Raw genomic sequence first — 20287 nt, forward strand, 5'->3', positions numbered from 1 at the left:
CGTGGCAGTAACCTGCACTAGTACCTGTGATCGATCACCAAAAAAGATGATGAATCCCTTACTGTCCAGCACACGCATGTACTTACAGATTCTGTTTGGTGCTGGCTGCTTCAAAACTCAATTTAAAAAAGCCACTTTATACATAATAGTTAAAATGGTATAGCAATGCACAGGCCCAAGGCTTTCTGTTAGGACTTCTATTCTTGTACTTCAACTCACTCTAATTTTGCTCTGCTTTGAGGTTTTCCATTTAAAGATCTTTCTGTAGGCACTTCTTGCTCTGTAAATCTTAAAATGGCCTGGGTCAAAAACAATCTCACTCGGACCCCACCGGCATAAATGAAGAGCCCAAGCCTACTGAAGCTTGCCTGGGCTCTGCGAATTCCCCTAGGATGGTAAAAGGTCTTGCAGCTCTGGGGAATCATCTTTCGGGGAGTGGGAGGCAGAGCAAAGAACAGCACATGCTGAGGTCCACCAGGCCACCTCCCCCAGACCACAGGGGGTGTCCAGGGCTGTGAGCAATTGGATAACCCTCAGGACACACTGATGGTGGCCCACTAAGCGGTCTACAGCTTGTGCACCTGCTGGGCCACTTCCCTGTGGCCCCAGGTCTAGCTTGTCATTTCCTTTGCAAGCCATGTCTTTTTCCCCTGACACTTCATCCCAGCAGCCACCAAAGACACCCAAGTGAAGTGTAGACCCTGGTCCTCCCACTGGAAGGGTGACGGCTCTCACGTCTCCCCTGCTCACAGGAGGAGAGAAAGAAGGCTCTCATGCTTCTGGGAAGGTGATTGTGAAATCCTGCCCAGGGGGCCTGGACTCCCTTCCTGGAATGATGGACACAGGTGCTCCTGAAAACTTGCCTGGGTTCCCAAATCCAAAGCATCGTGTTATTTATTTATTCATTCAGTCAACATAGAAACACTTGAGAACCCACCACTTACCAGACCTTAAGCTGGGCAGGGGGGAGACAGCAGCGAATGAGACAGAGTCCCCACCTTCAGGCAGCCTTCAGCCTCTCAGGGAGGGGAAACAGTGAGCCCATATGCCGATAATTACGTACATTTACAGGGCAGTGAATGCCAAAAAGGCAGTAAAATAGGGCAATTGGAGGCAGTAGCAGGGCCTACTGCCCTGGGTGAGGTCAGGGAAGGCCACACTGAGAGGGGACATTTGAGCTGAGATATGATGATAAAAAGAAGCTATTCACATTCTGCAGGAAGAGCATTCCAGAAAGAAGGAACAGCAAGTGCCCACCTCCTGAGAAGGGAGTAGGGCTAACCCTGTTAGAAGCACAGAAGAAAGCCCAGCATGGATGGACCAGAGCAAGTGCACGTGAACGTGGCTGGGGATGGGCCGCGGGGGCAGGATGGGCCCAGGGCCTCAGGGATGCACTAGAAGCCACCAGAAGGTGGTAAACAGGGATGAGAAGGTCTGTGCTTCAGAATGGTCATTCTGGTTACTGGGAGGGTAATGGACTCGGGGCAGAGAACGAAAAGGGACCCTGGGCAAGAGACAGGACACTTGCTTGGACTAAGCTAGTAACCATGGAGACAATGATGGGATGGGATGTGACAGGATTCGGGACCTACTCTGGAGGAGCGCTAGTCCAGACCCTAGTCCGACATCTGTAAATGCTTGTTCACTGTGCTGTGTGAGTAGCTGTATGAATGTGCACACGTGGGCACGCGCACACACACACACAAACACACTATCCTCCTTGTACGCACAGTGCAGGGTAACAGCCCGGACTCCAGACTCTGGAGTCAAAATGCCCAAGTTCAAACCCCGACTCATCCATTCACTAGCATAATGCATGCTAAGTCGCTGAACCTCTCCGTGCCTCGATTCCTCATCTGTAAGGCAGGGGCAATAATAAAGGTGCCCTCGTAGGATTGTTGTGAGGATTGAATTAGCTACTGTAGTAACAGCATCTGCCACACAGCGTATCTATTTCCTGTTGCTGCTGTAACAAGTTACCACAAATTTAGTGGCTTCATTAAAACAATGTGAATTTATTTTCCTACAATTCTGAAGGCCAGAAATAGAACATCAGTTTCACCAGGCTAAGGCCAAGGTGTCGGCAGGGCTGGTTCCTTCTGGAGGCTCCAGGACTCGCCTTTCCCAGCTCCTGGAGGCTCCAGCACTCCTTGGCTCCTGGCCTCATCGTTCCAACTTCTGCTTCCATCAGCCTCTGCTCTCAAGACCTTCTTGCCTCCCTCCTATAAGGACCTTTGTGACCCATCTGGGTAATCCAGAATAATCTCCCCATCTCAAAATCCTCAACTTCATTATATCCACACCACCCCCCTTGGCCGTGTAAGATATGCTCACGGGTCCTGGGGCTTGGGGCACAGATGACTTTGGGGACCATTGTTCAGCTCACCACACATGGTAAGCAATAAATAAGGTTAAATATTACTATCATTATCATCATTTTCACTCCCTTAGCAGCCCCAGAGAATATCCTAGCCCCCTCCCAAGCTATGTGGGAGAGGAAGGGAGGTGGAGAGACCCCTGTCTATCTCCCAGCAGCCCCCTGAGACCAGGCCCCCAGTCCAGATCAGAGCTGGAATGATGCTCACTGACTCAGATAGAGGCCTCAGGCACCAGGTGGACAAGGCAGGAACATGATCACAGGCCTGCGACTGGGCCAGAGGGGGGGCCTGGGGCCCAGGCTACGACTTCCTGATGGTGCTGTATTGTGAGGGCTCTTCGTGGCCCCTGCCAGAAGTGTGGGTGATGAGGCAGCCGGTGTTGCTGTAGGTTGGATCCTGATCCAAGGTGTGCAAATACAGAGCTGCATAGGAGATGTCCTCCTTGGGAAAGGAAGCCTGCAGTAAAGACACCCGCGGGTCAGAGAGGCTGGCAAGAGGCTACGCCCACAGGTGGAGGCTGCCGCAGATGAGGCTGGGGGTCAGACCGTTCAGGGCCTTGGAAGTCCACTCCCAGGCCTTCCAGCTCCCCTGCGTCCCCTCTGCCAGGTGCCCCGCGCACTGGCCTCAGCAGAAGGCATTCTCCCTCAGCTCCGTGCCAGAGCAGCACGTTTTGCATGGAATCCCAGGTCACTTGGCCCATCTGGGTCTCCCCTGCCCAGCACAAAGACCATGTTTGCCTGGTCTCTGTGTCCCCTTTGCGGACACTTCAAAGGCCGAAAGCCTGGAGAGCTCCACAGGCAGGTCCTTCACCAGCTGCGACTTTGCCCAGAGCCCACGCCCCTCCTCCCTGCCCACGTGGATGGGAAGAAGCCCATGCTCAAAGCAGGGCAATGGCAGGTCTGGTTCAGAGGATGCAGCCCCACCAAATACTCACCATGGTGACATATTCCACTTCCTCCTGGCTCGCCTGGGCAAAGGAGGAGGGCTTTTTGGAGGCCTTCTTCTCGGAGGAGGTTCCGGGCTGCTGCGGGGTCAGGTTTGCATAGCAGAGGTCTCCCTCCAGGGGCTGAAGCACCTACAGGAGGAAGCACAGGTCATCCTCCCAGGAGGGACATGGGCCCTGCTTCCCTGGGTCCCCCCTCCCAGCTTCCTCTGCAAACCCCATGCCTGTGCCTCCCGGCCCCCCTCCCTTCTGGCTGTTTCCAGCACCCCCACCATCCTCCCAGCCCCACCCCTGAGCCCTGCAGCACAGACACCTGTGCATATGGTTTATGCACATGTTGGGACCTGTGTGCTCCTGGGAGATGGAAAAGGAGGAAGAGGGAGAGGAACTGTCTGGTGTCCGGCCTCACCTCGGGGCTCTTACCTGCTCTGGAGATGTTCCAGCAGCTAAAAGACAAAAACAATCAGAGTTAGAAAGCCCATCCCAAGACTCGCAGGGCCCCAGATCTGGGGGAGAGAAGCGGGGAGGAAAAGGGGAGACCGAGGCTCCAGGCCCAGAGAGAGGGGGCCTGGTTCTAACGCTGTCTCCTCTGATGACACTCAGTGTGACACTGGGCGCTTTGCATCTCTGAGCTTCCGTCTCTCCACCCGAGAAGTAAGGAGAACTTGCCCCATCTATTCCCCAGGTCACAGAACTTGTGAGCGACCGATCGGGTGCCCTGCCAACCATCAGCTCCCCTGGGGTTAGGTTTCCTTCTGTGCAACCCCAGGCTCAGCCTCTAGCCTCTGCCAGAAGTCTGCCTGGAACTCATTTCTCTGCCTGACTTGTCATTCAGGGGTCACCCAAAGTCACACCCATCTGCCCTCACTGCTCAGGCTTGGCTAACTGCCCCCTGCCCGCCCCCTGGCACTTGATTTATGTCTGTCTCGTTGCCTTTGCCCCACTGAACTCTGGTGACTCCTCAGGTGAGACGAGGGCCGCGGGGTGGCTGAGCCCATCCTTGCTTCCCCAGGGCCTGGCTGTGCCTGCCACACAAGCGTCCCTGAGCCCAAGCTGTCTGCGGAGACGCAGGCTCCAGGCTGCCCTCTGATGGAGCGCGGGAGCCGAGTCGGCGTGGTATGGGCCCGCTTTCAGGGGCCCACCTGTCCCTGTTTCCTTCCGCCCCTGGGCCCTTTCCCCTGACCCCTGTCTCCCCACTTTAGAGACAACAAAGAAACAAGAAGGGTTTTTACCCCAGTTTTAAGTTTCAAAAGTCTAGATACCAAGGAGCACAAAAGTGCTTAGAACGTAGGTCACAGACAATATATTTGGGAGAAAATCTGATGGACAAAAGTCAGGCTCCTCTCCTCCAGACTACAAGATTCCCCGTGCCGTGGGAGGGGCAGTGCTGGAGAGGGCTGGGGTCCCCTGGGTTCTGAGAAAGGGGGTGCTACAATCATTGTGAGAAAGTGGAAGTGGAGCCAGACAGGAAAAGGGTTTGAGTGAGGCCAGAACTTGTGACTGATGGGTGTAGGCTCCAAGCACAGAGATTCTTCCCTAAAAAGCAAATGTACAAAGAACAAGTAGGTCAGCCTGAGAAAGGGCTGGGGCAGAGGAAGGGCAAAAGTAAGCGTCGCAACCAACCTTCATGGTCAAATCCAGAGGACGGGATGTTCATGTGTTTGTGTGTGTGTGTGTGTGTGTGTGTGTGCGTGTGTGAGACTTACAGGTGCTCACATATACATGTGTTTGTGTGTGTGTGTGTGTGTGTGTGTGTGTGTGGTGTGTGTACTTCTCCCTGCCCCATGTCAGTTCAGAACCTTAGCAACCACACACAAATCCTACCAAAGTGGCACCTAGATGGGCTGCCCGCCTAAGGCTATTGCCGCCTCTGCCCCCAAGAGTCAAACTGGGAAACGGAGAGGGAGCAGGTTAGAGAGAAAAGCAGGGAGGGAGTAGAGGGCAGACAGCTAATGCCAAAACCTCCCGGGCTCACCCACAAGCTCCAGCCTCCCTCCAGTCCGTTAGGCTGCCGGCTGCGGGCAGCCTTTGCTACAGCGCCCTGTCCAGACCACGTGGGCAGCCCCTTGGCCAGATGGCCCCGGGTGACAATGCCGGCCACTGGCCCCTCGCGCCTCCTTGTGCCCAGCCCAGCCAGGCCTTCCTACCTTTCTTCTGCCGCTTCACCAATCTCCAAGCCAAGAACGAGGCCGCCACCAAGAGAAGCAGAAGCACCGCGGAGACGATGGGAAGGAGGATGCTGAGCTGCAGGGAGTCGCTGCTGGAAACAGAAGGGTGCCCCATGCATGCGGCCTCCCTCCGGCCCCAGGCCTTCCCCCACCCACCCAGTAGCAGGGGGGGCCACACCCCTTGTCACCTGCAGACCTGTGGTGTCCCGCCTGGGTGCCCGCAGGGACACACACACATACACACAGGAGGAAGGGCAGTGACAACAGAGGCAGAGATGGGAGCAGCGCCGCCAGCGCCAGGGACGCCGAGGATTGGTGCACCCCCCAGAGGCCAGGGCAGAGGCCCGGGGCAGGTCCTCCCTTGAGCCTCAAGAAGAAGCCGACCCTGCTGACACCGATTTCAGGTTCCAGCCTCCTGTGCTAGCAGGGAGTAGTTTCTGCCGTTCTAAGCCCTCCGGCGTGGTGTTTCCTTACAGCAGCCACAGGAAACGAAAGCACCTTCCTGTAGTCCATCCTCCTCACAACAGCCAAGGTGGGGGGCCTTTTAAGCAAAAGTCCCAGCGTATCCCCGTCTGTCCACAGCCCACAACAGCACCGTTTTGCTCAATGACAGTGACTTCCACTGTCCCCATACTCCACTCCTCGTTTCTTACTATTCTCACCCTTGTTTGCTTTACGGGGAAGGAAAGGATTAGTGTCCTCATAAGAAGAAGAGATTAGGACAAAGACACACACAGAGGGGAAGCCACGTACAGACACAGGGAGAAGAAGCCATGTGTAAGCCAAGGCAGAGGCCTCAGAAGGAACCAGCCCTGCCGACACTTCTCGCCTCCAGATCTGGGAGAAAATAAGTGTCTGTTGTTTAACCCACCCAGCCTGTGGTACTTTGTTATGGCCGCCTGAAGAGACTTAACACAAGCCCTATCTCTTGTTCATCACTACACACAGAAATTTGTAGAATAAATCCATCGATTAATTTCCTCTATTAAATTAATTCATCAATTCTGTCTCGACTGTGAGCGCCGGGAGGGCAGACAGCTTGATTATTCTGTTCATCCTAACAACCCCTTACAATCCCCTTATAAGGCATGAGTGGGTGTGCGATAATTATTTGTTGAATGAAGGAACAAATTACGCATCTCATGCTGATCAAAGGCCCTAACTGGTACTTACGTGATGAATCTGGCTCTGATTCATAAAATGTGGAAACTCCTTAGCTATTATTTATTAAAAGCAGTTTGGTAGAAGGAAACTTTCAAAACTGAGAGCAGATGGGAGAGAGGGAGAAGAGAGGGGTCCTGGGGGTCGAAAAGCCTGGGATCTCCCATAGGAATTCTGAGGGGAGGCCCAGCAGCAGAGGATTGCAGAGATCTAGAAACAAAGTCAAGAGAGCCAAAAAGAGCAAAGGGAGGACGTGAAAGGGTCTCTGTAAAGCCCCTTTGGCTGCAGAGGCTGGGCAGGACACTGAGAAGCATGAACAAGGCTCAGTTTCTTCCTCTGTAAAATGGGAACTTTCGTATCTGCCCATTGCTCCTCATGCAGTGGTCATAGGCAGGGTAAAAAAATGAATAGATAGTGGGCAGGAAAGACCTTTGTGAGCTGCCACGTGCCCTAAAGATACAAGAAGCTCTCAGCATCACTGTTCTTGCAGAAACAGTAATTAGGAGAAACAGGATATCCCCAGGCCCTCCCTGTTCTTCCAGAATTTGGACCAAGAGCCATCCCTATGACCCCATGACCCCCAAGCCCAGACCACACTGGCCAGGCCATCTGCACTACTGCCTCCCCTGCGCATCCATGTCCCACACTTCACTCTGAGCCCTGCAGGGGACACTCATGTCAATGTCTCCAAGGCTCAACATAGTGCTGGCCACGTAGACGTCAACACAGTGGAAATGAGATGCACAACTTGATGCTCCAACAGTGCTGCCACGCACTGGGCTCCAGGGTGAAGGATCTGGGGGGGATCCAAGGGAGCCTGAGGGGGAGTGGGGAGAGCCCCTGGAATCCTTGCCCTCTCAAAGGGGCCTGAGGGTCTGGAGACATGCTCTGGCTGGGACCTGAGATGATGAAGGGCCCCCCACTGAAGGAGTCTGGGCCAAGTGGGCCACAGGACACAGCAGCAGCACAGCTGGCTTACCTGCCATCCGGGTGGTGGCTGGTCATATTCGGGGAGCGCAGGGTCTCCTCTGGGGTGACTGGCACTGTGAACATGGTGGTGGTGGTGGAGGTGGGGGTGGTGGCCGCCTCTGTCGTCAGTGCTTCGCATACAGACCAGATTACATACTACTCGGCCCACTAACCTGCCCGCAGCCCAGCACGTGGCTCTGGCCCTGGGAACCTTGGCTGCCCGGCCTAAGAAGTGGGAAGGGGCCTAGGACCCAGACTGCTCATATGTCCCTGGCCTCTAGGAGATCCACAGGAAGGTGGGACTGGACACAGGGCCAGGGTGGACATCCAGCAGGCCCTGGAAGGGTAGTGGGGGGGGCAGGATTGCCTCAGGACAAGGGCAGCTGGAGTTCAGCTGAACTTTCAACATTCCTGATGCCTCTGACAGGGCCTCAGCCACTGCCTCCCGCCACCTTATTTATCCAGCAAGAACAGAGCAGAATGCGGGCTTGCCCTGTGGCTACCACCCCCAAGACCTGTGATCTCTAAGGTCAGGACCAGCCCTGAACAAAATGATGGTGTTCTGGAAGAGCCTTTCCTTTGGGCAAATTATGAAGCTTCTGTGGTGGGGACAGTTTCAGTCCACGATGAAGGGCAGGACACCTGAGCACCAGAGGTCCCAGGAAAGCATTGGCAGGAATTGGTGTCTCTGGGTCCCACAGAAGAGGGTCCCTGTGACCCAGAGACTAAAACTGGGACCGTCACCTTGATCTCTGTGGCAATAACCTCAGGCACTGAGCTATGCAGAGAAACACATGTGCCCAGAAAGGCTTGACCCCATCCTGGAGGAGGCCCGGGAGCCGTGAGAGCATCTACGGGAAGCCCCAGGCCTCCTGTCAGGCTCCCACAAGACTCAGGACCCAAGCCGCTCTAGGACGGTTCACTCTGAGTGACAGTCAAGTCCCTGGAGAGGGACCTCAGGGGCCAGGACAGAGCAGGCCCTGAGGAGACATGTCCACACATACACATATTCTTACCTGGGTCAACGGCCACTTTAACTTGGACCCCAAGATCGTGTCCGATTCTCTCAATCCCACACCAGTAAGTGTCTGCATCGCTCCACCTGAGCTCCTCCAGGGTCACAGTGAACACATGGTTCATCTGATCGTCCCCGATGGACACGTGGTTCATCCTCACCTTGTGCTCTGATCCGGTGGTTTTCACAAGGATATTGCAACTGCCCCAAGCAGCTCCCCGACACCACCACTTGACATATTTCTCCCACCCTGGGTCATAGTGGCACTGCACAGTCAGTGAGCCCCCAACCGGGCCTCTCACCGCTTCTGGACCCCTGATGGCAGATGAGGCTGGAAAACACAAATCCGTGTACCTGTCACCTCCCAGCCTGAGGCCAGGGCCACAGCCTCCTGTGTTGCAACTAGCCCGATAAATCCAGTGCCTGCTGAGTTGAGAAACAGGGAAGGAATACACCTTCCACAAGGCAGAGCTCCTGTCCTGCACTGGGCCAAAGCCACCACGGGGATCCCCTGACGCACAACTGCAAATCCCAAAGAACAAAATTGTTGACACGGAGCAGTACTAGCTTCCTGTCCTTCCCTCCCTCCCCGTCTATGGCCAGTGCAACCCGGAGAGCACAGGGCCCAGGCACAGGCTCAGCCGCACGGACCCTGCCCACACTGACCCCGGCCACAGCTGACCCCGGCTGTCCCTGCCCACCTCCAGACCCGGAAGGTGCTTTTCTCAGAGTTTCTTTCTGCTGTCTTGTCAAGGTTTGACATTACAGCCATGCTAGTTTCCTAAAATTGATCTGGCAATTTCCGTCTTTCTTATTCTCTGAGATCAGAACATAAACAGAGCAAAGGAGTTGTTGTACCTTTAGAAACCTAAAAGATTATCTGCAAAACTATCTGGCAGCCTCTTTATTGGGGCAAATCCTTTGGTTAGTTAAGATTGTTTTCCCATGAATATTGACCTATTTAAGTGTGTTGATTGTTCTCAAATCAATTCTATTGTTTTGTTTTTTTCCAAAAAGTTTTCTGTTTTATGGAGTATGTACTAGCACAAAGTTCTACAACTGGAAAGTAACCTTTTATAATTTATAATTTATTTGATCACATGCACTATTTGTTTTACTGGCTACATGCGCAGCAGATATCCACCTCCTCCTCCTCCTCTTTTCCTGCATTAAACCAGTTTCGAAATACAGTTGGTAAAGCACATTTAAGGTGCAGAATTTACTTTTCCCCACCTTTTAAATTGAGATATAATCACATATCATAAATTTTAATCTTTTAATATATACTTCAGTGGTTTTTAGGATATTCACAAAATTATGAAACCATCAACTCTAATTTTGGAACATTTTCATCACCCCAAAAAGTCACTCCCCACTTCCCTCTCCCCTAAAGCCTTTGGCAACCAATAATCTATTTTCTGTCTCTAGATTTTTCTATTCCAGACATCTCATATAAATGGAATCATACAATGTATGACCTTTTGTGTCTGGCTTCTTTCAGTTAGCATAGTGTTTTTACAGTTCATCCATTTGTAGCATGTATCCATCCACACTTTATTCCATGGTCTGGATATGCCACATGCTGTTTTTCTATCCATTAGTTGATGATACTTGAGTTGGCTCCACTTTTTGACTATTGGGTATAAGGCTGCTGTCAACATTTATGTATCAGTATTTGCATTGAGACATGCTTTCAGTTCTCTGGGGCATATACCTAGGAGTGGAATTGCTGGGTCCATACAGTAACTCTATGTTTAACTTTTGGGGGAGCTGCCAAACTTTTCCCCAAAAAGTTACTTTGAAAAACAGCTCTGGCCATGTCACATATGATTTTGATATTTTTGTTAAAACATAATGAGTCTGTGTATATTTTTTATATTGTCTATAATCAGTTTGAGTTTTTTTAAGGGACTTTTGCCTCCCCCATATCAAGTTTTATTTTCTGTAAAGCATTCTCAGATGTCTTTTTATTTCCTGTGAATAATTTGCAAGTGTATTCTTCTCTTGAATATTTAGCTTAATATTGTCTTTCCTTTGTGATGTGGGAATTCATTCATAGTTAGCTAAAGAGACCTTGAAAACTCATCTTTCCTCAAAGGGCTGTGTGTAGTTTTCTTAGTCCCTGTGGCTGTCATAGGAAGCAGATTCGAGTGTGCAGCCCCATTTCTGCGGCTAGCAAGCGTCCCACTGGCAATGCAGTCCTGTGTATCTGCAGTGAAGTGTTCTGCAGTGCTCACCACTTTGAACCTCAGCTTTGTCAGAGATCCTGATGCAGTCCAAAGTTTTCATATACTATATATATATATATATCTGTAAAAAAAAAGACTTATGTGCAGAATATATAAAGAACTTCTACAACTTAATAAAAACATTAAACAGCTTAATCTTTGAAAATGCCAAAGACTTGAACAGACACTTCACAAAAGAGGACACTTCACTTCCACATGGCCAATGACACCTAAAGTGTTCAGGCATCATGATGCATCAAGAAATGCAAGCTAAAACTGCAGTAAGAGGGGCTCTCTTGTCCCCTCCTGGCGTGTGAGCCAGGAGCTCTATTCTCTCACTTTATTTCTAAATAAAAGCCTGTACCTTGCTCTCCAAAAAAGAAAAAAAAACTGCAGTAAGATAGCACCTAAAACCCACTATATGGCTCAAGTTTAAAAGACCAATATCATAAACGCTGGAGACTGTGTGGTACGGCTGGAATGCCTTGTTAGTAGCAGTGTAAAATGATCCAACCACTTTGGTGCACTTCACAGTGTTTCTCTGTCTCTTATCAAATGAAGCGTGCATCTGCCCTACGACCTAGCAATTCCACTTCCAGATATATATCTAAGAGACATAAAAACAAATATCCACAAGAAGAATTTTCTTGGCAGCCTTATTCATGATAGCCACAAATTAGAACTAACTCAAATGTCCATCGACAGGAGAATAGATAAAAAATAGTGGCATATTCATAGCAATGGCATACTGCAAAATAGTAAGAGGAATGAACTCATGATATACAAACAACATGGATGAATCTCAAAAACATGCTGTGTGAAAGACATGCAAAAGAGGACACACTTTATGATCCCATTTATGTGAAGTTCTGCAGCAGGCGCACTAATCTTTGGTGACAGAAATGACAACAGTGATTCATGAGTGGGGGAAATTGGGAAGGAGGCTAAGGAACTTTCTGGGTGATGGGAATATCCTGTATCTTGATAAAAATTACAAGTTATGTGCATTTGCCAAAACTCATAAAATTGTATACTTAAGATATATGCATTTTGCTATACTTTAATTATATCTTAATTTTAAAAAATCTTATGGGATACATCTGGAATTGTGCTTAAGGACATTTCATAGCATTAAATGTATATATTAGAAAAAAAAGGACTTTAATGTTAAACATTTATTTCAAAAGTTAAAAAAGGAATAGAAAGCAAGCTGAATCCAGGGATATATAAGAAAGATAATACATTACCACCAAGCTGGGTTTATACCAAGAAAGTACAATTGTTTGAACATTAGAAAATCAACATTAGAAAATGTAATACATTACCACCAAGCTGGGTTTATACCAAGAAAGTACAATTGTTTGAACATTAGAAAATCAAGTGTAATGTGAGTATGCCACATTAACAGAGTAAAGGAGAAAAATCATGCGATCATCTCAATAGATGTAGATGAAAGTATTTGATAGAATTCAACACCTATTCGTGATTTTTTAATAACTCTCAACAAAATAAGAGTAGAACCTCCTTTATTTGTTAAGGATTATCTGTCAAAAACCTCAGCAAATATCACAATGATTGTGAGACACTGGTATGTACTTCATAATAATGTATTAACCTGGACATTGGTGCTTTATCCACTTTTCTGTACATACCTTATTTTCTACAATTAAGAAAACTTTTAAGACTATCATAATCCAGCAGCCAAATTATTCTTAACAGTGAAATACTACAGGTATTTCAAGTTAAATTATGAATAAAACCTAAGTTGCCATTTATATAGTAACATGATGTTGGAAGTCCTGACCAATGTGATGAGACATGGAAACATACAAATATATAATTATTGGGGGGAAATGATAACATTTAAAGAAAATTTTTAAATCTTAAAAAAGTATTTTAATTCATAATTGGATTTAATGGAGTGGCTAAATACGCTAAATACAAAATAAACATATGAAAGTCAATGGTTGTCCTGTAAGCCAGTGATAAGTAGTTAGGAAATAAATTGGAAAAGTGCTTATTTACAATAGTAATAAAGTAATAAAAAATAACCCTAACAGAAACAATCAAGGCTTGTAGAAAAAAACAAACACACGATAAGATTTTACTGAGAAACAAAAGTTTTAAATAAGAGAAGAGCTACATTATGACCTACACTTAGTGAAAATGCTGTGTACTGTAGAGTCCCCTTCTCTCCAAATGAATTTATATATTTAACTCAAAATCCCAGAACACTTGTAGAGCATATACATTTTTTAGATAATCTGTGGTATATGTGTATATGTATGTATGTGTATATATACATATACATAAAATCAAGTCTGAGTAATATTACTCTATTATACATATATGTGAGTATATGTATGTATATATATACACACACACTAGACATTATCTGAATAGATCAACAGATGAGCCTTTTTAACATTTTGAAGATGAGTAAGGAAGGTCTTGCCCCACCAGATGTTAGGACAGTAGCAGCCATAATGAAGACCAGCTTGGAAATCTGGCAAGAATAGTAGAATAGAGTCAATAGCCTACAAACAGACCTAGCCTATTTAAGAAGTTTACATATAGCACAGATGACAAAAAAGATAGGTGAGAAGGGAAGTCATGGCGGGATGCTGTCCCCTCTGCATCCCCATTTAGGCAAATTCAGGGACATGAAGGAGGTCAGCATAAAATAGCAAATCATCTTTTAAATCAGAAGAAAACAGAAGTGAATCTTGATAAAAATCTCCAGATGAAAGGGAGAACTTCCTAAACTTAAAATTAGTGGATAATACCACACAAGGAAGAGTTGGCCAATTTGACCATACACAAATGTAACACTTGGACATGCCAATAAACAAAGATGATAAAAGCAAAGAACAGACTGGGGGAATATTTAGAATAAATAATGTAGAAAGGATTCATATCCTTTCTCTTTTTTGAAGAGTGTATACAAGAAAAACATTAAGACTCCATTTGGAAAACTGATGAGGGAAAGAAAAGTCAAGTCACAAGAGGAAATTCAGGTGTCATAATCCAAAATGTTACATCTAAATAATCTAGCAAATAAAAAAAAGGCAGTGCTGTTTTTCATATATCAAGCCAGCCAAGTTTCTGTAACTGACATGTTCACGACATGGATGAGGGGGACAGGGCCCTGTGAGAAAAAGCAGCTATAGCAGGCATCACAAGGCAATGAGGCAGTTGTACGTATCCAACATAGCCTTTCACTTTGCTCCAGTCATCATATTCCTAGGATTTGCTCCTCAAGAAATAATCAGAAAGGCTAATAAAAACGTGTACACAAAGATTCCTTACATAATTATTTATAATAGCAAAAAAAACCAACAAGGTTAACTTCCATCCATTGGGGACATCAGTGTACAGTGAAATAGAATGCAGACACAGATAATTATGCCTTGAGCTATTCTTAAACATGTGGAAAATCCTTACATGAAGTGAAAATGGGTTTTTTCTTAAGTATCGTAGATAGTATAATCTCAACTAACCTTTAAAATATGCATGGAAAAAAATGTTCCAAGGAAATCAGCCAAAATGTTGACAAATGGTTGCCTTGGGCATTAAAATCATAGACATAGGCTTTTTTATGTTTATTAGTTCTTCATTTTTTTCCTGTACTCTCTTAACTATCAACAATGAGCATTTATTACTTTCAAAAACATGGGAAAAAACCACCAATGCCTGGACAGAGCTATTTAAGGGTGTGGTAGGCAGAATAATGACCACTAACAATGGCTACATCTTAATCCCCAGAACCTGGGAATATGTTAAACCCTACATGGGGAAAAGGGACTTTACAGGTGTCATTAAATTAAGGATTTTGAGATGGACAGAGCATCCTAGAATATGGAGGTGGGCCCAGTGGAATCATAAAGGTCCTTATCAGAGGAAGGCAGGAAGTTCAGAGTCAGAGAACAAGAAGTGGTTCCTCCTTCTCTGAAGGACGCAGAATTTGGGGTGATATAGAGCCACATGCCAAGGAGTGCAGCAGCCCTGGAAGCTGGAAAAAGCAAGAAACCAGCTTCTCCTGCCTGAAGCCTCTGGAAGGAACATGGTTCTGTGGACCCATGTTAGACTCTGACCTCCAGACTGTACATTATAGATTTGTGTTGCTTTAAGTCCCTGAGTTCATGGTGACTTGTCCCAGCAGCCCTGGAACACTCATACAGTTGGCCATTCCAGCCTCAGTTGCCCTGTTAGCCCACCTCGCCTGGCCATTCAGTGTTGGGCCTGCCTCCTGACCAACTGCTCCACTCCCTTCTGGACCGCTCTGTCCAGAAGGCCCTGCCCCATCAACCTGGGCAGAACCCGGCCCTGCACTCCGAACCCAGCCCTGAGCTCCAAGGAGCAACATCCTCCTCAGGCATGGTCATTCCCAGCCTGGTGCATGCAGAATAATCCTAGATCCGGGGGAAGCTAAGCCCCAGGGGGGAGGTGACCACTCTCTGTGAGTAACAGTCAAGACTGGAGCCCATCTCCAGCGCCGCACAGGACATGGGCTCGTCTCCACTCTGGTCGGCACAGCTGGGGTCTTGTCCATCTCTGCCATCACTTACAGAGAGGCTTGGGTTGGACAAGGCAGCTAATTTTTCTCTGAAAAATATAAAGTAATTCAAAATCTTCCTCCCTCACAAAAAAATGAATGCGATAAAGTCCAGTGGGAACTTTCTAGTTGATATTTTTTCTTGTGTACTTTGAAAACTATGAGCTCTTTAAAGGAGAGAGGCAGTGTGCTGGAAGCTCAGTGCGAGAGGTTGGTGAGGACATACTGTGCCTGCTCACCTCAGACAGATGTCCGCGCTCGCCTCAATCACGCCCAAACCACACGCACGTCCTGACACATGCACTGCTCTCACATCTGCGTACCTCAAGTTCCTGTTTCCAGACATCAAGAGAAAAACGGCCCTTTCTGTGTGTGTGCTCTGTCTTGCCAAGTTATCTCCTAACCCAAAAACTGCCTTCTCCATTTCTGAGAACCAGTTCCAGCTCCGCCTTTACCAGCCTTGTGGTCCCAGACACATCACTTTCTTCCTCTAAGACCTTTCCCCAGAGGTAATAATACCCTCCCCATGTGCCCACCAGGCTGTTCTGAAAAATGTAACAAAGCCATAGGGCCTTTCTGTTCCTCAAAGCCGCCAAGGCCAAGTTCATTTCCACATCAGAAGCTGTGCCTGAAAAGCTGCCTGGGCTCACGAATGCCCGCTCCTCCCCGTCCTCCAGGTCAGCTCAGACGGCGCCTCCTCGGAGGGCCCCTGCCCGCCCACCCTATCTACAGGGGTCTCATGGGACCATGTCATCTAGCTTGGCTTTCCTCACAGCACGGATCTCCTCTTGCAGCATCATTTCTCTGGCTGGTGGACTGAATGATCAAATCCGACCACGTGAAAGAGTCCCAAGTCCTAAAAGGCTGTCCGGTTGCCATGAACACCCCCTTCCAGAGCCTCAGGTCCGCAGACATGCCAAACGCTACCGAGAAACTTTTCTCAAGAAAGCTCTGCTCTCCCAATTCTTCTCTCACCTCCTTTATTATTGTCTTCTTGAGGAGTAATTTGCATACTGTACAATTCGTCCTTGTAAAGGGTACAACTCAGTTGTTTTTAGGGCATTCATAGAGTTGTACAACCAGCACCCCTATCTAACTCCAAAACATATTTATCACCCCCAAAAGAACCCCCCCATGCCCATTAACAGTCACTCCCCTTTACTTCCGCCCCCCACTCCAGCCCCAGCAACCACTCATCTACTTTCTGTCTCTATGAATTTAGGTATTTTGAATATTTCATAGGAATGGAACCAAATGAAGTATGGCCTTGTGTGCCTGGATTCTTTCACAAGGCATAATGTTTTCAAAGTTCATCCATGTTGTGGCATGTGATCAGTGCTTCATCCTTTTCTGTGGCTGAATAATATTCCATTGGATGGGCATATCACTTCTATTTCTCCCTCCATCGGTTGATACACACTTAGGTTGTTTCCACCTTCTCACTGTTATGAAGAATGTTGCCATGAACATTTGTGTACAAGTTTTTACATGGACAAGTGTTTCCAAACCTCTTGGGTCTACACCTAGGAGTGGAATTGTTATGTCATGTGATGACCACATGTTTGACATTTCAAGGAACATCAAAGTATTTTCTAAAGTATTTTCTAAACCATGTGACGTTCCCATGAGCACTGTGTGTCCTCTCCAGTTAATGTTAAGAGTCTCAGTTGCTCAGTTCTCTGACAGTAGAAAGATTTGGTGTGTGTGTCAAGGGGGTGGTTGCAGCAATCATATCATTCCCTTTCCATTAGATACACTCACTCAGCTAATACTAATACTGTTTGTCTAATCTTACATGGTAAGGTTGTGGGTGCAAAAATCCCTGCCCTTCTGAAGCTTATATTCTAACAAGGTGGGGAAGGGAAGGGACAGAAAGTGGAGAAAAACAATTCTTAATGAATGAGCAGTTGGATAGAAGATTCTGGAGTCCAAGGGGTTGTCCAGGCTAGGGATCCAAAATTGGGAGTCATCTGTATAAAGATGGTATTGAAAGCCAAGACAGGAGGTGAGATCAACAAGGGAGTGACTCTAGACAGAGAGGAAGCCCAAAACCTGAGGCCGAAGGCCCTCTAGCATTTCAAAGTCAAGAAAATCCCCTTAATTTTTTAAAATCAAAATGGTATCCATCGCCGTAGTATTGACTTCATGGCTCCGTCTCTGCTCACATCTCAGCCCCTCCTTTCCCCATGTCTCTACCGAGCTTACCTCCCCTGGACTTTTCCCATCCCTCAGCAACTTTCACTATTTCCTTCTGCCCCAAATGCCTAGAATCACCTCTCGCTCCCAGTCTGGCAAACTCCCTGCTTCCTGTCTTTCAAAGCCCTCCATGCCCTCACTTCTTCCGTGAAGCCTTCCCTGGCTCATAACACATCCGGTGGTGCTGAGCAGGTGTTCACCAGCCCTCCTGAGTGGCCAGGGCCCCTCTACTTCCCCCTGACTGGTGGGGAGCCACTCATTCTGTCCATCCTGAATCATCAGCTCCCAGGTGGTCAGGAATTCTGCCTCTTGCTGCGCTCACCGTGAAGGCCGTGCCCATTATCACTGCGTTGGCAATCGATTGTGGGCACTGAAGTGCTGGGTGAGTTGTGCAGTGGATGAAAGACCCAGGCCATCACTGGGAGGAACTACTTTGAAATGGAGCCGGCTTCTCAGCAGGACACCTCGCTGACACCTTCCCCCCTTCTGGCAGCCACTTTCTCCTGCCCCATGAGCTTTTCCCAGGAGGACAGAGCTGAGCCCCACTCACCTGAAACCTGGGCGAGGAGGGAGAAGAGCAGCAGCAGGTGCATTTTCTCCTCACCTCGGCTGAACCTGTAAGTAAGAACCAACTGCAGGCTCAACGCCTCCGTCTCCCAACCCTCTGCTTTGCCTACTTGTTCTTGTTACTTCCTCCCTCAGCCACTTCCCACTGGTGAATAAAACGAAAAGAGGAAGGAGGTAGGATGGGTGTAATTTCAAGGCAGTTGGCAATGCAAGAAGTCCCAGCGATCATGAATAAGCTTTTGAGAAATACCTCTCTGTCCAGAGCCACAACAGAGTCTTTAAAAAGAGAACGTTGCAGCCCCTTCTTAGTCTTGTGGAATTTATGGACCACTGGGCCTGGCTGGCTCTTACTCAATCTTTCTTCCCTGCTGGGGAGACGGGGTCAGGGGGGAACCCAGCTCCATCAGAGAGGTTCTGGAGAGCCGAGACTGATGAATACAATGCCCAAAATGGAATTTCAGGTGTAGCCATATTCTCGGGAGCCCAGAGGTTGGGTGTTCAACTGTATCAAGGGTGGCTTGGGCCAAAGTTAGAGATTGGAATGAGGGTTGAGGGGATCTCAAAACCCAGACTACAAATAAAGGGGCTCAAAGCATCAGGACTGGTTCAATGGGCAAGAGGAGCCTCTGTCCTGAGAATATACCAGAAACTCTGACTGCTGTGCCTGGCCCACCAGGGGTGAGACCGTGGACATCGACACCAGCCTGAACCCTCCAGAAACGTGTCAGGTATACCAGGGGCTCCCTCCTGAAGAAACCTGCTATTGCTCAGGACGATGTCCCCGTGCTCTTCAGCCCCCGCCCCTGCCTCAGAATAATGATCTGTTGGCAAAAGAAGAAAGGAAGCCCAGATTCGCCTGTCTTACTCCCTTCTGACAATGTTGTTCCCCATCCCCCCTCAGGATCCCAGCAAGCCCTGGGGTGGGGCACAGAGCTTAGGAAAAGGTAGGCCCTTTCTCATTTTGCTGCTGGAGCCACTTTGCTGTGTCACGCATACCCTATGACATCTCGAGGAGCGGTGAGCCCCAAGGAGGGACATAAGCCCCTCACACCCTAGTCAGGAATGAGTGGGTGGGTATGAAGGAGGGTTATTTGCACAGGTAAACACAGGAGCCAGACCTTTCCAGGATGTGGTCAGAGATGACTGCTCCCTTTGCATACCCTCAGACCATAAAGATCAGCAACACAGGGCGAAGCCTTGGTTAGCCCATGGTCCCCACTGCTTGGCAAGCTCATCCTCTGGCCAGGGCACTGAACAGTTACGCCCAGAGACATCAGCCTTTGCACCATTTGGCTTTCCGGGGAAATGACCGAGGAAATAAGTGAGATGGGGCAGCCCTGACAAACAAGGGTGCAGAGGTTTTAGTAGCCTCACAGGTAACCTTGCCATTCCTGGGCATGGGCAGTAAGGGGTGCACAGCATCTGAGCTGCTCAAAGCTCTGCCTCTGGCCCAACCCCTTGAACCTAGGCTCTCCTGGACCCAGGTTACCCAGGGAAGATTCCCCTTTGAATCAAGAATAGAATTAGCTGAGTGTCTCTGAGTGGTCATAAGACTGCTCCTCTAAGCAACTGTTTCTGGGGACTAGGGGGAGCCAGGCTATTGTGACCCTGAGTCCTCAGAGGCACGTTGGAGGCCCTAGTCCTGACTTGGCTTCTGCACGAGGCAGTTACCTCCCCAGGCTTCCACATCCCCATCTGTGAAGGAAGGGATTGGATGGATCATCTGAGGTTCCCCTTGCCCTAAAGCGCCCGTGTGTATGTGTGTGCATGCATGAATATGAGTGTTTGTGCACATGTGTGTGTGCATGTACGAGCACGTGTGATAGGTTTGTGTTTGTATGTGGGCATATTGTGGGAGCTGTGTGCACATGTATGCATTGCACTGTGCATGCTAGTGCTGCATGGGCACACGTGTGCTGTGGTGCATGGTGAGTGTGTGGTTTGTGTTTGTGTTTAGATATGTCTGTTGGGTTTTCCTGGTTACAAGGGATAGAAACTTGCTCATGCTACTTCTCTTGGCCACTTTGGATTTACAAACTGCAAACAATCTTTTCAGAACCCAATCAGTTCTTAGGTGGAGGAGCTCCTGTACTGAAAGCACTGGTTT

At 48.4% G+C, this 20287-nt stretch overlaps 2 protein-coding genes across 8 annotated transcripts in view; one reads left to right on the forward strand and one right to left on the reverse strand.

Moving 5' to 3' along the window:
- The window catches only part of RAB37 (RAB37, member RAS oncogene family), a 54810-nt gene that overhangs the window by 14921 nt on the left and 19602 nt on the right, over nt 1–20287 (forward strand). The gene's annotated exons all lie outside the window — the stretch shown is intronic.
- CD300LF (CD300 molecule like family member f) lies at nt 1996–18344 on the reverse strand. 6 transcript variants are annotated; one of them, XR_005027672.2, is made up of 8 exons: nt 18164–18343; nt 8636–8965; nt 7630–7750; nt 5469–5581; nt 3745–3767; nt 3313–3444; nt 2590–2834; nt 1996–2222 (listed from the first exon to the last, which is right to left on the reverse strand). XR_005027672.2 is itself a non-coding variant. In XM_036900095.2 (7 exons), exons 1-7 carry the CDS (start codon nt 18204–18206, stop codon nt 2679–2681), a joined length of 858 nt encoding a protein of 285 aa, XP_036755990.2. In that variant the 5' UTR covers nt 18207–18344; the 3' UTR covers nt 1996–2678. The 6 variants fall into 6 exon arrangements, 4 of the variants coding, with proteins under 4 accessions (XP_036755990.2, XP_036755988.2, XP_036755989.2 ...); XR_005027671.2 differs by having other exon boundaries at nt 2586–2834; XM_036900095.2 differs by having other exon boundaries at nt 1996–2834; nt 5469–5578; nt 7630–7693; nt 18164–18344.

This window comes from Manis pentadactyla, chromosome 4 (genome assembly GCF_030020395.1).
Source record: "Manis pentadactyla isolate mManPen7 chromosome 4, mManPen7.hap1, whole genome shotgun sequence".
In the NCBI taxonomy this organism is placed as follows: domain Eukaryota; kingdom Metazoa; phylum Chordata; class Mammalia; order Pholidota; family Manidae; genus Manis; species Manis pentadactyla.